General features: G+C 39.7%; 1 protein-coding gene across 1 annotated transcript; it reads left to right on the top strand.

Moving 5' to 3' along the window:
- Positions 1-465: 465 nt before the first annotated feature.
- LOC121809420 (flowering time control protein FY-like) lies at positions 466-12,209 on the top strand. The gene is made up of 18 exons (XM_042210035.1): positions 466-911; positions 1,770-1,861; positions 3,114-3,182; positions 3,349-3,453; positions 4,316-4,411; positions 4,489-4,571; positions 4,655-4,726; positions 5,062-5,159; positions 6,778-6,837; positions 6,925-6,985; positions 7,078-7,165; positions 7,341-7,404; positions 8,254-8,332; positions 9,330-9,419; positions 10,736-10,824; positions 11,121-11,596; positions 11,675-11,863; positions 11,963-12,209. Exons 1-18 carry the CDS (start codon positions 587-589, stop codon positions 12,059-12,061), a joined length of 2,235 nt encoding a protein of 744 aa, XP_042065969.1. The 5' UTR covers positions 466-586; the 3' UTR covers positions 12,062-12,209.
- The last annotated feature ends 7,161 nt before the right edge of the window (positions 12,210-19,370 follow it).

Below are 19,370 nucleotides of genomic sequence, written 5' to 3'. Positions count from 1 at the left end.
ATCATTGTGATTTAGAGCAACAGTAGCCTTTTTTTAGTTGTAACTTTTTATTAAAATTATGTATGTTTTGTTTTTGCTTTTATTTTATTTTATTTGATATCATAAAAATTTAAAAAATATAAATATTGTTGAAGTGGAAAATGAGGAAAAGCGATTTTATAGGGCAGAATTTAGGACACTATTACAAATACAGGAGGAAAAAATATGGATAAACTAATTTATAGGGACTATTGTAAATGCTCTTGGCCTAATTCTTGTAGAAATCCAATTTTTTACTATTGCATAAAGAAAATGAAATAATAGTGCCTGAATAAAAATGTTTGCAATAAAAAGGATTTGTGAAAAATAATGGGAGAATAGTAAAAAATGAAAAAGTAGAATTAGACATGAGTCAGAAAATAGGGGCAAAATTGTAACTTGGGTGAAGAATTCACTTGGCAGAGCAAAATTAGTCCTTGATTTTCACTGTAAAAAATCGGGATCACGTATTGCCGCTCCCCCACCCCCAAAACCTTAAAACCCTAGACCCAGATCCCAACCTCCATTTCCCGCTCGCATTCGCCATTGTTATCGTTATCAAATAATAATGTTTGGCGGTGATCCTCAGCACCACCATCAGCAGCACCAACGCCCCCCGCCGGGGCCTCCATTGCCACCACAGATGCAGCAGCCGCAGCACCCAAATCCCCACCAATTCATGCACCAACAGCCGCCGCATGAGTTTCAGAGGGGCCCACACCCCCCGCAGGGCCCACCGCCGCCGCAGATTATGCGCCAGCCCTCTGCTTCATCCACCACCCTCAACCCTCCCCCGCCTGAATTTCATCAACAGCAGCACCAGCATCAGCAGCAGCACCACCACCACCCAAACGCTCAGCCGCCTTTCTCCGGGATGCAGCTGCCTTATGATGGTTAGAGCCTCAACCTTTTCTGCAGTGCTCATACGTTTAATTTTCCAATCAATGTATATTCATCAACAAATAGCCCTTAAAATCTATGTTTCGTAGGACGCCTTTATATTTATAGAAGCTTGCAGAGCTACCTATAATTTTCCCAGGCTTTGCCCAAGTTAGCAAGTTTTTTTACTCATTTAGGAGTTATTGTCGGGAAAACCTGTTTCTTATGAATGATAGTGAAATTCACATATCTGGTTTTTCTAAGGACTTAGGCGTACATGTAATTTTGTTGTGAACTTGCCATTGAGGAATGTGTTATCATAAGCTATTGTGATTTTCTAGGCTTACATATTTGCATTAGTGTTTCTTTTTCTGACTTTGCATAATTGACACAATAGATGTGCTAATGATTATGGGTTAGCAATAACCTAGACTGAATGGAAAATCTAAGAATCTGTCGCATCACATCACCTGTCCTATCCTTGCATGACCAGGATTATGAATTAAACGAGGCCTCAACTTTGTCTTGACATATCCCCTTAGCCCTTTTTCTGTGTAAATTGTTTCAATTGCAGTGTAAACAACCTGCTCTTATGATTTGGTATGTGAGTCTTCTACTTGAGTTTGGTGTAACAAAACAGAAAAAATTTATGAAAATTCTTATTAGTTGCAATAATTCCTACATCGCCGAGTCAGTTTTTGTGATTTTCACTCAGGAACTTAATTTTGATTTAAATTGAATGAATAAAAAAAATCTTTCGAGCTGGTTTACCTACTTGACGGCATGAAAAGATCTATTATATGGATAAAATTGTTTGTTTCAGGTTTTCTTAATTAAGATTGTAGAACTTACCTTGTTTTAACATGTTGTAGCTCATGGGGACTTTTTAGCTGCAAAAAGAATGCGGAAAATTGGACAGAGACGGGCAGTTGACTATACGAGCACTGTCGTGCGTTATATGCAGGTAATATAAGTTCATAGTATTATTCTTTTATATCCTTGAAATACATTGATATGCATGTTTCGCCATGGGTAACTTAGTACACACATAGCTTAGGTTGTTAAACAATGAAGTGAGGTAATAAAGTCGTCTTTTTTCATGTTTCTTTTTTTTGACCGGTTGACTCTTCTATTGATGGCTAATAATATTGTAAGTTAGCCATTGAAGCTCTTTATATGAATTAATCAAGAATGCTTTATCACCATCATAGGCTTATAGCGTTACCTATTCCTCTGTTGAATTAGTATGAAACATAAGCATCGAGGACTACTCATAAGGCTGCTGGTGCCTTGGCTAATACCTGTATGGCACCATGGCTAGATTTTTAAATAAATTGTACATATGGAACGTTTGTTTTATTGGTTATGATCTGCTGTTTGGAGTATTATCATATGTTATACAAAAGAAGATATTAAGTGAACATTTACGTCTTAGCTGGATTTTGGTACAGAAATAATTGTTTGCAGATCGTAAAATCTGGCATGCTATAATATTAAGCCTTTGAGTTGGTTATAGCCTTGTGTTACATATTCTTCTGTACTTCGTCATCAAAGCTGGATATATTCTCTTCGACCATTGTGCCATTAGACCTTCCTTGTCATCCAAGTTATGCACATTATCTACTGCGTTGCTTCATCTTGTTTTTATGAGTCCATGACAGATCTATTTAAACAAATAAATTTTCTCCACATTGCTGTATGCTGTCAGTACTTTAGTGGTGGAATGTTAAGCTGAAATTGTAATAAATAAAAATATTCTTGGTTTGTCTGTTAGTTGATGGGTTAGCAGCTTGACCAATTCTGCAGCTCAAGTTATTGTGGGTGGTACCATTTATCACCTCCACCATCAGCTATTTATTTAATATTTTGTTTCTTGTATATTTTCTTTATCGTAGGTCCTCATGTTTCAAACCCAAACATAACAAGATATTGGATTTTGAACGTACTATCTCTATCTTTGCTGTGTTATTGATGGTAACATGAATAAAAATGTAGAATATTTTTATGGTTTAGTTTTGCAGTTATGCAGTTCGGTGGTTAGGTCGTAAGAGATAGATTCTGCAGCCAAGTCTTAAATCGTGTAGTGTGGATGACAGTGTGTTTTTACCCCTTTGCCATTTTTCAATTCTTGTTCAGTTGAATCTCACATGTCAGTTGTCCATTTCAAATAAACTTTGATGTCACTATATATGCTCATTTGTCCCATTCTTTGGCAGATTCGCATGTTCCAGCGGGATTCAAAGGATAGGACAGTATTGCAACCCACCCCTGCAGCGGCTATTGATGTTTGTACTTCCACTCAGGACTAACTTCACATATTTTTATATCAAATAGAAATGTTTCTTTTATTTTTAGGGATATAGTCATTATTCTTGTATACGGTATACACACCACTAATTGCTGATGCCACTCTTTTTTCTTTCTTGTGGTGCCAAACGTTACATCTTGCAGATGTTGCCTACTGTTTCCTACTTAGATAATCCATCCACTAGTTTTGCAGCAAAGTTTGTACATACATCATTGAACAAAAACAGATGTTCAATCAATAGAGTTTTGGTGAGTTGAGGAAATCGATCTTCTTTTATTACTCTTCTGTATGCTTTCCACCCTCTGTCTTTCTTTTATGTATTTGGGACTTGTGGTTTTTTTTACAAAACCAACTATTTTTTCATTTCCTCTTTTCTGCCTTTTGGAAGTTAACTTCTTGGGAGGACAGCTGATTCCTCCATGCTGAATGTCTTTAATTTCACAACAGGAAGAAGAGATTACTCTGATTATGTGATTCATTTTACTCCATACAGTCAAATCATATGTAAGTACTAGTAGACATGTGATTTAAACCTAGGATTAGAATTTAGAATGAAAATATTGAGCGACCTAGACATCTTGCACATGCTATTCCATTAAACCTGGCAATTTGATATAATATGGAAAGTATAACGTGGCACAGTTAGTAATTCTAATAATTGGGGAATGGAAAATTAATATAGGGGCCAGGTGCAAAAGAAGGGAAGGATATGAGCCTATGGCAGTCGTAAGCGTGTGGGATTTTTTCGGGGCATAGTGTTAAAATTGGGTGTTCAAATGTGGTAATATTATGTTAGTGAGCTGCGACAACAGGATTGTGTGAGAAAAGTTGTTGCTAGTAGTTTCAGTTCTTGCAAACTTCCACTTCGAGATGGCAGATATTCTCTTTTACAATGATAAAAAATGTTTTTGCTGGGTTGTATCTATGGTAATGGTTAGTGCTTGTACTCATACAGAACTACTCCATAATCTATATTTTTGTCTGTTTTCCCGATTCCTTTTTTCTGTTTCTTTCTACTGGGAGCCTTTATTATAATATCCCACAATTCTAGCTGTTGATATAAGTTTTTCACTTCTGGTGTGGTGAGTTTGAATCCAAATTTGTTGGCAGTGGACTCCCAGTGGGAGACGTCTTATTACTGGATCTCAAAGCGGGGAGTTCACTCTGTGGAATGGTCAATCCTTCAATTTTGAAATGATACTGCAGGTATTATAAATTATATAACTGTTCCATGACAAAATACTTGGTGAAAAGTGACTCATAACAAATTTCGTGAGTTTCAGGCTCATGAACAGGCAGTCAGATCTATGATATGGAGTTATAATGAGAACTGGATGGTCACCGGTGATGATGGTGGTGCTATAAAGTAAATCTGCTTTGGCTAATGAAATCAAGATTCTGTCACTAAACTAGTATACGAATTTACCAATTTATCTCACCTGGTGGCAGGTACTGGCAAAATAACATGAATAATGTGAAAGCTAATAAATCTGCCCATAAAGAATCAGTCCGTGGCTTAAGGTAAAATATTTTGCTCAAAGCTTGTTATATAAATTTGCCTCTGCCATCTTGTACACGGTTACAGTTCTTTTCAAACAATGATGTTTTTAATTCTTTTCATTATCGTACAATCTCCTTTTTGAGGCAAATACCCTGCAATCTTTGCTGTTCACATATCTTCCTTTGTCATTATGATTGTGGACTAATATTGAGAAGATCTAAGAGTTACACTTAGTAATTGGCAATCTCTGAACAACCTTTTTCTTGTTTCTGCTAGTGTGTCTTCCTATCACAGCATTATTCTTTTTATTTTTATGTGATATCATTCTGACTCTGTTCTGTGGCAATCTGATCAGTTTCTGTAGGACAGATTTGAAGTTTTGTTCCTGTTCAGACGACACTACAGTTAAAGTTTGGGACTTTGCTAGGTGCCAAGAGGAACGCTCGTTGACCGGTAATGTTATCAAATTATTTGATTTATACAGTCTACACTCTACAGATAAATAATGCTCTTCATTAGTTGAAACATTTCTCTTTGTTCAATAAAAAATCATAATAATTCACTGACTTGCTATACTTTGAATGACTGTAATAACAACCTACTTCTGCCGATTCTGTAAGATGGCTATGCTAGAATAAGCATTTTATTAGTTTAAACAACTAGCATTTTACTGAGACTGGAATCTCATCTTTTCACCAAACAGGGTCATCATTCTATCAGTTCTCTAACGACCATGTTACCAGTTATGCTGCTTGTTCACTATATGTTATCTAGTACTGAATGCCATACTTTGAATTGTTACAGAGTCGGGATGGAAATCATTCCTTAATTTACCAGGCTTTGTATTTTGCTGTATTTGTCTCGTGTCTATCTTTTATTGAGGTACCTCAACTTTTTTGGTCATGCCAAAAGAAAAGACCATTCCATAGTTTTCTTTTCTTTTTATATTATGACATTCTTGGGTGGGGAGCTGTAAGACTTATTGATGTCAATTGACCTGCAAGAATGAACGAACGATATGAGAATTCAAAGAAACCTAGTTTCCTGAAAACCAAAGTATATAAAAAAGCTTAGTGCAGAAACAGTTTCCCCACTATTTATTTGAGGCCCAAACCCTAAAAAGAAAAGGAAATAGGAAATAAAAATCCAAATTTCAAAAATTTCAAAAATAACTAAAAACTGGAAAACAGTAAAATGACGTTTCCCCCTCAAATGGTCTCTGATGGCCAAAACCCATCATATATCAGCACTTCTCCAATGTTCAGGTCATTCCGAGACTGGCTTTTTTCTACTTTGTCAGCTAGAACTGCATCACTTACGCTTAATAGATCACTTAAACCGAGACTCTGTTTAGTACCTTTTAAGATTATTATTTATTGAAAGGGTAAAGTTGAGGTTTATGATTCTCAAGTAAGAAAGGTTTATGAGTCTCAAGTAAGAAACTAATACTATATTTTTTCTTATTTGGAATAAAATCTATCGAACTAGATATGTCTGTGTGGATATCATTTGGCTAAGATATCAAGTTGATATTCCATTTCATCAGTTCAGCAAGAAAGCAATGCTAAGTCCTAACATTAAATATGTCCAAGGACCCTGGTTACTTATGTGTTGTTATTTGTTGAGTTTTTGTTTGTCTTATTAGAAAATAGTTCTAACACTAGAACATTATCCAAGGAAACTAACAATTGCCATCATTTAAAATGTCATCGCAAATTTCTTTTCTAGAAAAAACTTCAATGCACATGCATTGCTTTCATTTATGTCATTACATCTCAGCTGGAGTGAAGTCCAAGATTTTGTGGTATTAAAACATGCTTTTAATCGAGAAACTCCCTCATATGGTTCTCACTCTATTTGAAATTAGATTGACTTTCCAGTAGCCGTGGTGGTGTTATAATTTGATTAAGTAGATCGTACATGTCCAAACACATACTTTGGTTCCTTTTGGAAACCTTTATGGTGATTTACATTCTGTTCGTTTTATTTGCTAGTCAAATAACCCAATCACTGTTAATGCTGATTGTGCATGGTATAACCTAAGATTTCTTGTTCTTTTCAACTCAGGCAGGCCATGGCTGGGATGTAAAGTGTGTTGACTGGCATCCTACTAAGTCGTTATTGGTTTCTGGTGCGTGCTTTATTTCTTCTAAAATAGTGGAAAGTTCTTAACACGTGGGATCAAGTGTATTTATTTTCTATTATGGGCTTCTTACAGGTGGGAAAGACAACCTTGTCAAACTCTGGGATGCTAAGTCCGGAAAAGAGCTCTCTTCATTGTAATGCTACCGTTCTTCTTTACACGTGAAATGATAACTCTTGCTGAATCTTATATCTGATTCTAATTGCAATTAGCATTATTGTATTGCAGTCATGGGCACAAAAATACTGTGCTTTGTTGTAAATGGAATCAAAATGGTAACTGGGTTCTAACGGCTTCAAAGGATCAAATTATTAAGGTGGGCTCAGTATCTTAATATCTTTTCACTTCTGGTTGCCTTGAACTAAGAGTTTGCTTGTTATTTTCCTCTGCCAAATATTGATGAAGGGTCAGAGGTGGTAATAGATTATTGTATAGTTAGTTACATACATTGGTTTCGTCTCCTTGATGCTAGATATTTGCTTTGTTCGCAGCTTTATGATATACGGGCTATGAAGGAGCTTGAAGCATTTCGTGGGCATCGTAAGGATGTCACTGGTATGGAAATTATTTTTACACTTAAGGTCTCTTAATTTACGTGGAACTTGCAGTCATGCATACAAACACTGTCCTATTTTTATCTGAACCAAAAGCCGTTATGCATTTGGACATGGAACGTTGAGATCTTGAATGGCTTTCAATGTACAGTTTAATATCTTGTAGTCGAGGACATTATAGTAATATATTGTGGATAATCATGTAAAAGCTGGAAAATAAGAGTGATTTATATGAGTTACTCTCTCCGTCCACCAGAAATAGTCCCATGGGTGGATGGCGCGGGTTTTAATGAGAAATTGATAAAGTAATGAAGGGAAGGAGAAAAAATGGTTAAAGTAGGACTAGGGAGAGATAAAGAGAAAAGGTAGATAACGTGTGTGTGAGAGAGAGAGAGAAGTGGGTAAAGTATTTGAGAGAAACTTTCCATTTTTGGATGACTAATTTTTTGGACGGACTGAAATGGAATAATGGGACTACTTTTCGTGGGCGGAGAGAGTAAATCTTGGAACATGGAATGGTTATTTTCTTGCGATGTGAAACATTTCGAGATTGTCTCTCAGCTCACTTTGCTTTAGGCAGCTGCCTGCCTATGGGTAGAAAAATTAGGTGGAGCTTGTTAACAGAATTCTAATAAGATACTAATGCTATATTTATGGCTGCTCATTGCTTCTCACAGAGTTTTTATTTTTTTTCAACATACAGATATTTCATATAATTTCATCATTCATGTTACTTGGAGCAACTTTGGCTCTTGATTATATTTTATATGAAATGGAATATCAGTTTTAAAATGTAATTCTTTTGCCATATTATGTTAACCTTATATTTATGATACTTTCACTATTGCAGCATTAGCTTGGCATCCATTTCATGAGGAATATTTTGTTAGTGGTAGTTTTGACGGATCAATATTCCATTGGCTTGTTGGGTAATGTCTTTACCTTCTTCCTTGTTATATTCAATGTTATCAATCTTGTATGGCGGCTTATGGCTGTTCGCCTAAAAACTGCCACAAGGATATGGCGTATTAGTATGGCGGATATGGCGGTCAATAATTAAATAAATAAAATAATACTTATATATTTATATATAATTCAGAAATTAGAAAATAATTAAAATATAACATCTAAAACACTTTAAACAATTAATAAAGTATAAAATACAACTCTAACCTCCATGTTTCTTGCATAATGCCCCATTCCTAAATACAATACACACGCAATGTTGTCAAATGTCGGATATGGCAGTGCTATGGCAGCGACATGGTGCTATGGCGTTTCCACCACTGAACGCCATGCCATAGCGCCATGGCGCCGCCATATCCGCTATTTGATAACATTGGTTATATTTGAGTCCGGTTCTTGCTAAAATATTCTAAGTTTTATACATGGTCTATGAATAATTCTTCATGCACTTATATTCATCATGTTCATTTGAGGAATGATGATATTAGCTCACGTGATTATAAACTGTATTGCTGTTTGCCAACCTCGTTCTTCATTATTGTAAGCAGAATCAGTAAATCCTACGTTTGTTGAGGAATAATCAAGGTCTTTTTTTGTCCAATTTTACCACAATTTGGACTGACTACATTGAGAAGAGAAACATGAAACCCATTCTTAGTATTAAGAAATGTTTTCCATTTTGCTTTCTTCCCTGTCCATTTTTCTAATTCTTAAAAATGGCAACGAAAAATGAATCAGATGGTGATGTTTTCTATATCTGGTTTCTTTTCCCCCTTTTATTTATCCATTTTAAATCATGGGAAAAAGAGGAAGACAATTCATTCTATTTTATTATTGTGTTCCTGTTACAGGGTGTGTAGTACTTTAGCCAATACTAATCACTTGTTTTCATTCTTTTGCAGTGTTCATATTGGCTAAATATCTAGTAATATTCATGCAAGACTTATTTTTGTGTTGCAGGCATGATACTCCCCAGGTTGAGATACAGAATGCTCATGATAACAGTGTTTGGGACCTTGCTTGGCATCCTATAGGCTACCTTCTTTGCAGGTATTGGTGTATCTATAAAGAACTATATTGACTGTTCACTTAATATTGTTGCTTGTGCAAGATTATCTTGATGGTTTCTACTGAGATCCTGACCATATAGTCTGTGTATAAGGTTGATTTGATGTGCAGTAATTGAATGCAATTATCTAGGCTCTGAAATTCTTAAACAGAATGATTATTTATTATCTTTTTAATATATCTGTGTTTTGATTTTTATGCATTTGATGTTTGTACATGAGAGGAGTAGCAGTTGCTATTACTTTTATTTATTTCAGTACACCCTTTTCTATTTGTTCATCTTCTTTACATGGATTTTACAACTAATGAAAACATCTAGACTGTCTCGTGCTCTTAGCAATTTGACAAACCCTACTTCATTGTGGAACAATATGTCTTGGGAAAAGATAATACGAAAAAACACTTTCTCATCTACATAACATCACCTCTAAACCTAGCAATTGTTTTAATTTTTTAACATTGATCTGCAGAAATGTGTTCCAGCTTCTTTTGTAAATCCCAGTTTGCTACTACATTTTTTTCTGTAATAGGTATTCCTTTAAAATCAATTACTTTGGTACAGCCCATATCTAACATAGACCAGATTATAATTTGTACCAAGTACGTGTATGCTAAAACTACTCTTGTTTCATCAATTTGGTTTCCTTGGAGGAAATAATGAAATATCTTACTCCCTCCGTCCCAAGATAAGCGAGGCTTTTCTTTTTCACACTCGTTTTGGAAAAATAATTTAAAATAGTTAAAGTAGAGAAAAATTAAAGTAAAAGAGAGAATAATGTAGATAAGATTCTTCTCTACATTATTCTCTCTTTTATTTTAATTTTTGTCCACTTTAACTATTTTATAATATTATCCCAAAACGAGTGCGAAAAAGAAATGCTTCGCTTATCTTGGGACGGAGGGAGTGTGTTTCTCTATGTCATCTCTGAGAAAAGGCAATGGGGTAAGCAAGGATAAGAAAATGACTAGCAATTGCAAAAATCCAAGTTGCTATATAATTTTGGTAGAGTGGTTGTGTTATTAGGATCTGTAGATCTTTGTTTGGATGGGCTTTCAGAACTTGAACTTCATGTGTCTTGCTTTATTTTATTGAGTCTTGGAGCTCGGTTAATTCTGTTATCTATATTTCAAACAGCTACAGGGGAGAACCTATTTCCTTGCTAGTTAGTAGATCTGTTAATACAGAAGGTCGATATGATTATGATTGTAGCTATTGTATTGCTTTAAATGCACGGACTAAGCTAATTGCCAATGGATCCAAGCCAATGTGTCATCTGATGAGATTGATTTTGGTGCAGTGGTGGCAATGATCACGCAACAAAATTTTGGTGCAGAAATAGACCTGGGGATACAGCTCGTGACAAGTTTAACACGGGACAAAATCAAGGTTTTTGACTCAAATTTATTTGTATCTGGTATTGCAAAGTTTTTAAAAATTAGTTCTAGGAACTATTTTCATCTATTTTATCATACCAGAAATGCTTTTAAGATGAACCTTTGATTCATTAGCATATGCAGTGTAGGATGAAATATATTTCCACTTGAATTTGCTTTGACTGTGATTTTGTATCTCGATTCGGATATCTATCATTTTCTCCACTCTTATTAGGTGCTAACCTCTATGAAATGCTGTCTTATTTTCATACACGTGTTTTGATGAATTCTCTTCCATCTTGTCGGCAGGCATTGCTGAGCAGAACAATATTATGGGAGGCCGTGTGCCTGTCCCTTTTCAGGTGGCTGAACCCCCTACTACTCCTGGACCATTTGGGTCTGGGTTGGCTCGGAATGAAGGAACGATCCCAGGGATTGGAGCTGCTATGCCTCTACTCGATTCATCTGCTCAAGGAGATCAGCAGCCTCCTATGTCAACACCACCTCTTCCACCTGGTCCACATCCATCTCTTCTGGCAGGCAAACAACAACAGCCTTATCAACAAAATGCTCCATCAGTCCAACAGCACCAACCCCAGCACATGTCCCCCATGTCAATGCCACCGCACAATATGTCTCAGATGCAACCTCCTTCTCATTTGCCTTTGCTGCCACATCCTCATTTATCTCGTCCTCCACCCCAGCTACAACCGCTTAATACATCTGGCAGTGCACCTTCTTCAATGCCAGGATCTATGCCTATCCCTTCAATGCCTGGTCCAATGGTATGTAAACAAAGCTTCATTTCTACTACTAATATATACTCCTATATAGTTGATAAACTGACACTACTTGTATTTCAGGGGATGCATGGTGGTATGAATCAAATGGTTCCTCAAATTCCCCAAGGACACTTTATGCAAATGAATCCTATGCCTTCTGGATCTGGTCCTCCTGGAAATATGCCTCCAGGTGGTAACCAAATGTTCCAACCCTTTAACAGGCCCCAAGGTGGGCAGATGCCGATGATGCCGGGAATCAACCCTTACCAGGTACGGATATTAGTTCAGCTATAGTTACCATTGAAAGACTGAAGTTGACAAATGCATTTGATTTTGAACTTTGTTGTGCCCGTAACTGTGTTTGTGCAGTCTGGAAATCCTGGAATGACATCAAATTACAATCTTCCGTCTGGGATGCCTCCACCACTACCTCCCGGCCCGCCTCCACACGGCCAAGCGCATCAATAGATGGATTGATTTTGTATATCCATCTTCCTTCCTTCCTTTTTTTGTAGACTTGTACTGTAAATTATTGCACCGTCTTCCATCTTCCATGAATTATGTGGTGCCATTTTTACTTCTGCAATGGTTGAGATTCTACATAATTTCCATCTCATCTTCAAATGCAACTATTCTCTCCAAAACTAATCTGAGCTATTCATCTGTTTATCTCAAACATTACCCAATAATCTCGTATTGATGAAATTGTCTTTCCTATGTTCCAATTTTGTTTCAAAATAAAGCATGATGAATAAATAATTCTAAATTCTAACGCGTAGCCCACCTCTTTGTACAATACACAGTTTTTGAGGATACAATTAGCTGTAACAAAGTTAGTAACAGGATACAAACTTTATTTCAATCATCAAATGCCATAGATAGTCAACAACGGTCGGGCTTAAATTTATACTACTACTATTAATAGTGTATTAGTTCTTAGAGGTACTGTTACATGGTCAACAAATTAAACCCTATGATATTTGAATTTACGGATAAGGTGATTTAGTTTGATTTCATGTCGCAACTAATAATAGACAATGACAAATTAAAATAGATAACGAGGAACACATAATAAGACTTGAATAAATAATAATACAAAGCCATTCTAATGTTCATTCATATCACTTGAAAATAGTATTTTATTTTTTTTTCCCTCGATATAGAAAATGACCATACTTAATATTTAGGCAATGGAAGATTCCTTTAATAATATGTATTCCACATCGACAGGCAATGACAACCCTCAGGCCACTACTTAAAAAAGGTTAATTAATAAAATTTGTCACCGACCCACAAGTTGAGGGGAAGAAACCATGGTTAAGTAGTTGATGGTTCGGCGAATTTTTGATGGTGATGAATGCAGGAAAATACAGATCACGACACAGAGATTTACGTGGTTCGATTTACTGAGGTAAATCTACGTCCACGGGAAGAAGGGAGGGCAAGATTGTATTGCTTGATCTGGGATTACAGCTTACAACACAGACTTGCTATATGATATTTTATCTCTAGAGAGCTTAACCCCCGTCTATCAGATCTAAGTTCTATTTATATATTGAACTAAGATCGTGGCTTGCATCACCACCCTAAGTCGTGGATGTCGTGTAGGTCATGGCCTAAGATCGTGGATGTAGCGTAGGTCATGGCCTACGATCGTGGCCTGAGTTGACACCACGTGGTAGTGGGTGTGTTGGAAGTTGTGGAAATCCTGTATGGGTCCACTAACTCCTTGTTCGGTCGAATACTGAGACCGAACTGCTTTGGTTGCCGATCTGAGAGTAGAGCTTGATGCCGACCTGAGAGCAGAGCTTGATTGGTTGGCTTTTACCGAGCTGTAGGCTGAGGCCGAGCTCTTTGGTAATGCCGAACTGATACTCTTCCTTGGTCTTTGGGCTGATGGGCCGTCACTGCTATTGGGCTTGTTTATTCCGTACCCCATCACTTGATCTTTATTCTTCAAATCTATAATAAAGCATGATGAATAAATAATTCTAAATTCTAACGCGTAGCCCACCCTCTTTGTACATACACAGTTTTGAGGATACAATTAGCTGCATCAAATGCCATAGATAGTCAACAACGGTGGGGCTTAAATTTAAACTACTACTATTAATAGTGTATTAGTTGTTAGAGGTACTGTTACATGGTCAACAAATTAAACCATATGATATTTGAATTTACGGATAAGGTGATTTAGTTTGATTTCATGTCGCAACTAATAATAGACAATGACAAATTAAAATAGATAACGAGGAACACATAATAAGACTTGAATAAATAATAATACAAAGCCATTCTAATGTTCATTCATATCACTTGAAAATAGTATTTTATTTTTTTTTCCCTCGATATAGAAAATGACCATACTTAATATTTAGGCAATGGAAGATTCCTTTAATAATATGTATTCCACATCGACAGGCAATGACAACCCTCAGGCCACTACTTAAAAAAGGTTAATTAATAAAATTTGTCACCGACCCACAAGTTGAGGGGAAGAAACCATGGTTAAGTAGTTGATGGTTCGGCGAATTTTTGATGGTGATGAATGCAGGAAAATACAGATCACGACACAGAGATTTACGTGGTTCGATTTACTGAGGTAAATCTACGTCCACGGGAAGAAGGGAGGGCAAGATTGTATTGCTTGATCTGGGATTACAGCTTACAACACAGACTTGCTATATGATATTTTATCTCTAGAGAGCTTAACCCCCGTCTATCAGATCTAAGTTCTATTTATATATTGAACTAAGATCGTGGCTTGCATCACCACCCTAAGTCGTGGATGTCGTGTAGGTCATGGCCTAAGATCGTGGATGTAGCGTAGGTCATGGCCTACGATCGTGGCCTGAGTTGACACCACGTGGTAGTGGGTGTGTTGGAAGTTGTGGAAATCCTGTATGGGTCCACTAACTCCTTGTTCGGTCGAATACTGAGACCGAACTGCTTTGGTTGCCGATCTGAGAGTAGAGCTTGATGCCGACCTGAGAGCAGAGCTTGATTGGTTGGCTTTTACCGAGCTGTAGGCTGAGGCCGAGCTCTTTGGTAATGCCGAACTGATACTCTTCCTTGGTCTTTGGGCTGATGGGCCGTCACTGCTATTGGGCTTGTTTATTCCGTACCCCATCACTACCCCCCCCGAAAAGCGAAGTGAATCACTTCGGCGAAGCGAGTCACTTCGGCATTCTGGATAAAGGTACGGGGGAGGCTGACGTCAGGGGACGTGCCTTGCGCGTGACTGCATTAAATGCGACAGTAAAATCCGGCCGTTGAATCCTGAAAAGGTGGGATTCGAAACGGTGCGATGATTTTGAAATCTTCTCCGAATCTGATAAATACGTCCTTTCTTCATCAGTTGAACACTTTTGCTATTGCTTCTTCTGCACTCTGTCTCTTTTGCGTAAAAATTTCCTTCCGCTTTCAAGAATTTCTTCAGAATTTCTTCAGATTTTGCAAAGAGTAAGAACCATGTCTTCTTCTTCTTCTTCAGAGTTAGGTAGCGGTAGGAAAGGGGGCAAGGGGTCTTCTAGCCGGAAAGAGTCCGGGGAGAAGACTGTAGAATACTTTCACAGCGTCTTGAGTAAGGACACCGTGATATCTCTACACGAAAAATATCTTCTTCCCGGGGGGAAGGCGGTGGTTCCCGACGATGATCATAGGGCTAACGACCCGCCGGAGGGTTATGCCACCGTTTACGAAGCCTGCTTAGAATGCGGGCTTCGTTTCCCTCTTCCCCCACCTTTTGTAGAGCTTCTTGATTTTTTTCAACTCCCTTTAGGTCAGGTGACTCCGAATTCGTGGAGGCACTTGTCGGCTTTTGCTGCCGAACTCCGTAGGCTAGATAAGGATCTGTCTCTGCGGGCAATCCTTAATTTTTTCCAGTTTAAAAGGAAAGGATCTTGGTTTTACTTGATCCCCTTACAGCCTTTTAGGGCCTTCTGCAAAACCAAGTGGCCGAAATGGCAAAACCGTTTCTTTTTTTATAATAGGACTTCGGCTCCGGGCTTTCCTTGGAGAGGGCCGAAGTCCGTGATTCCCCATCCTCGGTTAGAACCGTTGGCCGAGCTCGAGGGCGAGCTCAATAAGATTCCTATGATTAGGAAACAGTACTCGGAAACTGAGCTCGTCAAGGGCGACCTCGTGTTCAATATCTCGTCTTCGGACGAAGAAACTGAGGGTGAGGATTTCTTTTTTATGCTTTACTGCTTTAGCGGCGAAAACTAACCTTGCTTTCTTGCTTTTTGGCAGTGTACATGCTGAATAAGATTAGCCGCAAATCCTCCGAGCTTAAGGAGCCGGAGAAAGAGAAGGCTACCAGCTCGGCGCCTGATGCCGAGAAGAATCCGAAGAGGCAAAAGACCTCTTCGGATCCAAAGAAGCCGGAGTCGACTTCGGCAAGTAGGAAGGGGAAGACCCAGAAACCCCCGAGAGCGCCAGAGAAAGACGTGGTCTTGGCGCCTCCTTCGGAACATATCTGTGAGCCCTTTTTATGGCCCACGGACTTCGCCGAGGTGAATTCTCTTCTTGATTTTCTGGCCTTGCTTTTTTCCTGTATTTTTTGTGGCCCCTCTGTTGACTTTTTGTTTTTTCCATTTTCAGAGGAACGATATGCTCTCCAAGCTCGTCGCCGTCGAACTCTCCAAAGCGTCCAACGACTATGCTGAGATGCAGAGGAAGTTGGCGGCTGCTTGTCACCGGGCCGAGCAGGCTGAGGCAAACTTTGAGAAAGCCAGAGCTGCTAGGATTTCGGCCCAGGATGAAGCTCAGTTTGCCAAAAACCAGCTCGTCATCCAGCGAGAGCAGACGAAACGGAGGGATGCTGCCGCCGTGGTTGCCCAAGGGGAGGTTCTCCGTGCTTTCGCGGAGAAACTCTTTCTGAGCAACCAATTTTCAGCCTTTGTCGGTGATCTGCTGAAACTGATGACCGATAAAGCCGAGCAGGGTCCCGAAGTCATCCTGCCGCTGTACGGCCGAGAGATAGCAGCTCGGCTTCAGAGTCTGCCGGTGCTTGAGGAGCTTGCTTCGTCCTCGGTCCTGCTTTCTGCAGACCAAGTTCGTAGTTGCCGAGCTGACCGCGATGAGAACATGGAGGCTATCTTTGCCTCCATAGGGTCAGTTTCACCCGCTCCAATTTTCCACGGAGAGGGTGAGACCGAGCAGCTTGAGCAGCTGGTCGGTGATGAGCAGGCCGAGCAGGAGGCGCAGCAGATCGGCTATGGGGGCGCCGAGCAGGCTGGGGGGAGCAAGGAGGCCGAGGCTGAAGCTGAGGCAGACAAGGAGAAGGAAGCTGAACCTCACCGAGGAGCCGGAGACGAAGCTAGCGGAGTATGATTTCGTCTCCCTTCTCCTAGTTTAGTTTATTCCTTCTTGTAAGATGGCCTTGAAGCCCTCCTTGTAAAAAATTTTTTCCTTATGTATGAAAAAATTCTTCTGTCTACCCTTGTGTCTTCGTATAGCTTTTCGTACTCTCTTACTCCTGTTGTGGTTTACTACCTGCTCGGTAAGCTGAAATGCCGAACTGACGTAGCTGCTTTGTATTCTTAACTCTCAAGGAGCTGGAGGTACTTCACTGGAAGCGGCTGTACTCTTCGGCTTTAGACGAAGCTGAGAAAAGAGCTATAGCTGACCAGATGAAGAATGACGAACTCTTGGCTCGTTCAATGAAGCTGGAGGCCGATAATAAGGACTTAGAGTCCGAAAAGAAGGATCTGGAGGCCGAGCTGAACACTGCCGTCGCTGAGAGGACTGCGTATGAGGATTTCATCTGCAGGCGCGGGGGAATGACCATCTCTGAAGTTCAGGAACGAGTTGACGAACTGTGGGAGGAATATAATGTACTCCGGAGGAACAATGCGCTGGAGAGCTCGGCTTGCCAACAAGTCGTGAAATCATTGCGGCGCTGGGCTTCTCGGTACGACATAGTTCTTTCCCGGCGTCCCTAATTGAGAGATTCCTCAGGCATTTCCCGCCAACAGATGCTAGTACTCCAGCTCAAACCTCTGATTCACTTGCTCAAAACCCTACTCCAAGTCAGCAACGAACTCAGGGACAACCAGAGACGTTAAGTCGAGGACGGACTGAAGTTCGCAGAGGAGCTGTGGTTATGAGTGAGCAAGATCGGCAAATGCTTCGTGAAGAGACTCTTCGCCGCCGAGGTGCTAGGGCTTCCCGGGCTCAGAGAAGAGGTGGCAGGTCGATTAGAGCATCTCGTCGACCTGCTTATTCTGCAGCTGCCTGGAACGCCCGAACTCAGCTTCACGAGGATTTTGTGAATAGATGGCTCAACTTTAGCAACCCAGGACAGTAGAATAGTCCTTTGTAATAGCGTAACGCCATCTCGTAGGGTAGCGGAGTTGTGTGCCGAACAAGATTTGAAAAATGAAATTTTGTTTTCGCTTCTAACACTGTGTATTTACAGCTTAGCGAAAAAATTTCATCGTACTTGTCCTCGGTCTTATGAAATAAACTTCTTGGACCGGACTCGTCTTTGGTCTGATGAAATAAACATCTTTGACCGGACTCGTCTTTGGTCTGATGAAATAAATATCTTTGACCGGACTCGTCTTTGGTCTGATGAAATAAACATCTTTGACCGGACTCGTCTTTGGTCTGATGAAATAAACATCTTTGACCGGACTTGGTTTGTGTCCTAATTTGGCGAGTTTTATCGCTCGGATCGGACTTTCCGTTGTCCTAATTTGGGGATCGGACTTTCCCTTGTCCTAATTCGGCGAGTTTTATCGCGTGGATCGGACTTTCCCTTGTCCTAATTCAGGCAAGTTTTATCGCGTGAATCGGACTTTTGTTGCAGTTCGTTTCAGACGAAGTGCTTGATTCTTAAGCTGAATTGTGGTCTTGTATCCTCTTTAGAAGCTTGGACTTCACAATCGTTGGCTTATTGCAGTTCGTTTCAGACGAACTGCTTGTTTAAGCTGAATTGTGGTCTTGTATCCTCTTTAGAAGCTTTGACTCACAATCGTTGGCTTGTATATGTTCTAAGAAGGGGATCAGCCTTCGAAGAACAAGATACCTCAGTAACATTTGTAAGAGACGACACGCACAGAGACAGACAAAACACACAGACAAAACGCACAGAGACAAACAAAGACCAAGCAAACCAAAGAAAGCACATTGACCGAACAGGACTCAAGACTGACTGACCGGACTGTCTCTTACAAATGGAACTTCTTGAGGTTGGAAATGTGCCATGTTCGGGGTACCTGTTCTCCTGACATGTGAGCCAATTTGTAAGACCCTTTGCCGAGGACTTCTGACACCCGATACGGACCTTCCCATGTGGGTTCGAGCTTGCCCAGCTTTTCTGCTCGGCTTACTTCGTTGTTTCTCAAGACGAGATCTCCCACTTGAAATTGCAGCTTCTTCACCCTTTGGTCGTAATACCGGGCTACTTGCTCCTTGTACTTGGCTGCTTTTATGCATGCCAATTCTCTTCTTTCTTCGGCAAGATCTAGCTCGGCTCTCAGTCCGTCGTCATTCATTTCTGCTGAGAAATTTAGAGTTCGGGGACTGGGTATGCCGATCTCAACCGGAATCACGGCTTCAGTGCCGTACACCATCGAGTTTGGCTCCGGTGTGACTTCGGTCATTTCGCCTGCCTCTGACTCCGGCTGCTGTGATTGCTATGCTTGATGGTGCCGATCTGATTGCTCGGCACTTTTAAGCGCAATCTGTGAACACACTTGCTCTTTTTCGATCACCTCGGATGACCGCTATCCCTCCTTTGGTGGGGAAGGTGTTCGGCGAGGAAGCCTCT

Source organism: Salvia splendens, chromosome 6 (assembly GCF_004379255.2).
Source record: "Salvia splendens isolate huo1 chromosome 6, SspV2, whole genome shotgun sequence".
Lineage (NCBI taxonomy): Eukaryota > Viridiplantae > Streptophyta > Magnoliopsida > Lamiales > Lamiaceae > Salvia > Salvia splendens.
This window is presented reverse-complemented; position numbering and strand designations above follow the sequence as displayed.

What these genes read in the sequence shown, in the direction of transcription:
- LOC121809420 (XM_042210035.1), top strand. Translation starts at nt 587, where the DNA reads ATGTTTGGCGGTGATCCTCAGCACCACCATCAGCAGCACCAACGCCCC. An exon ending in GCATCGTAAGGATGTCACTG is followed by an intron (nt 7,405 to 8,253) that starts GTATGGAAATTA and finishes TCACTATTGCAG; the next exon opens with CATTAGCTTGGCATCCATTT. An exon ending in CGGGAATCAACCCTTACCAG is followed by an intron (nt 11,864 to 11,962) that starts GTACGGATATTA and finishes GTGTTTGTGCAG; the next exon opens with TCTGGAAATCCTGGAATGAC.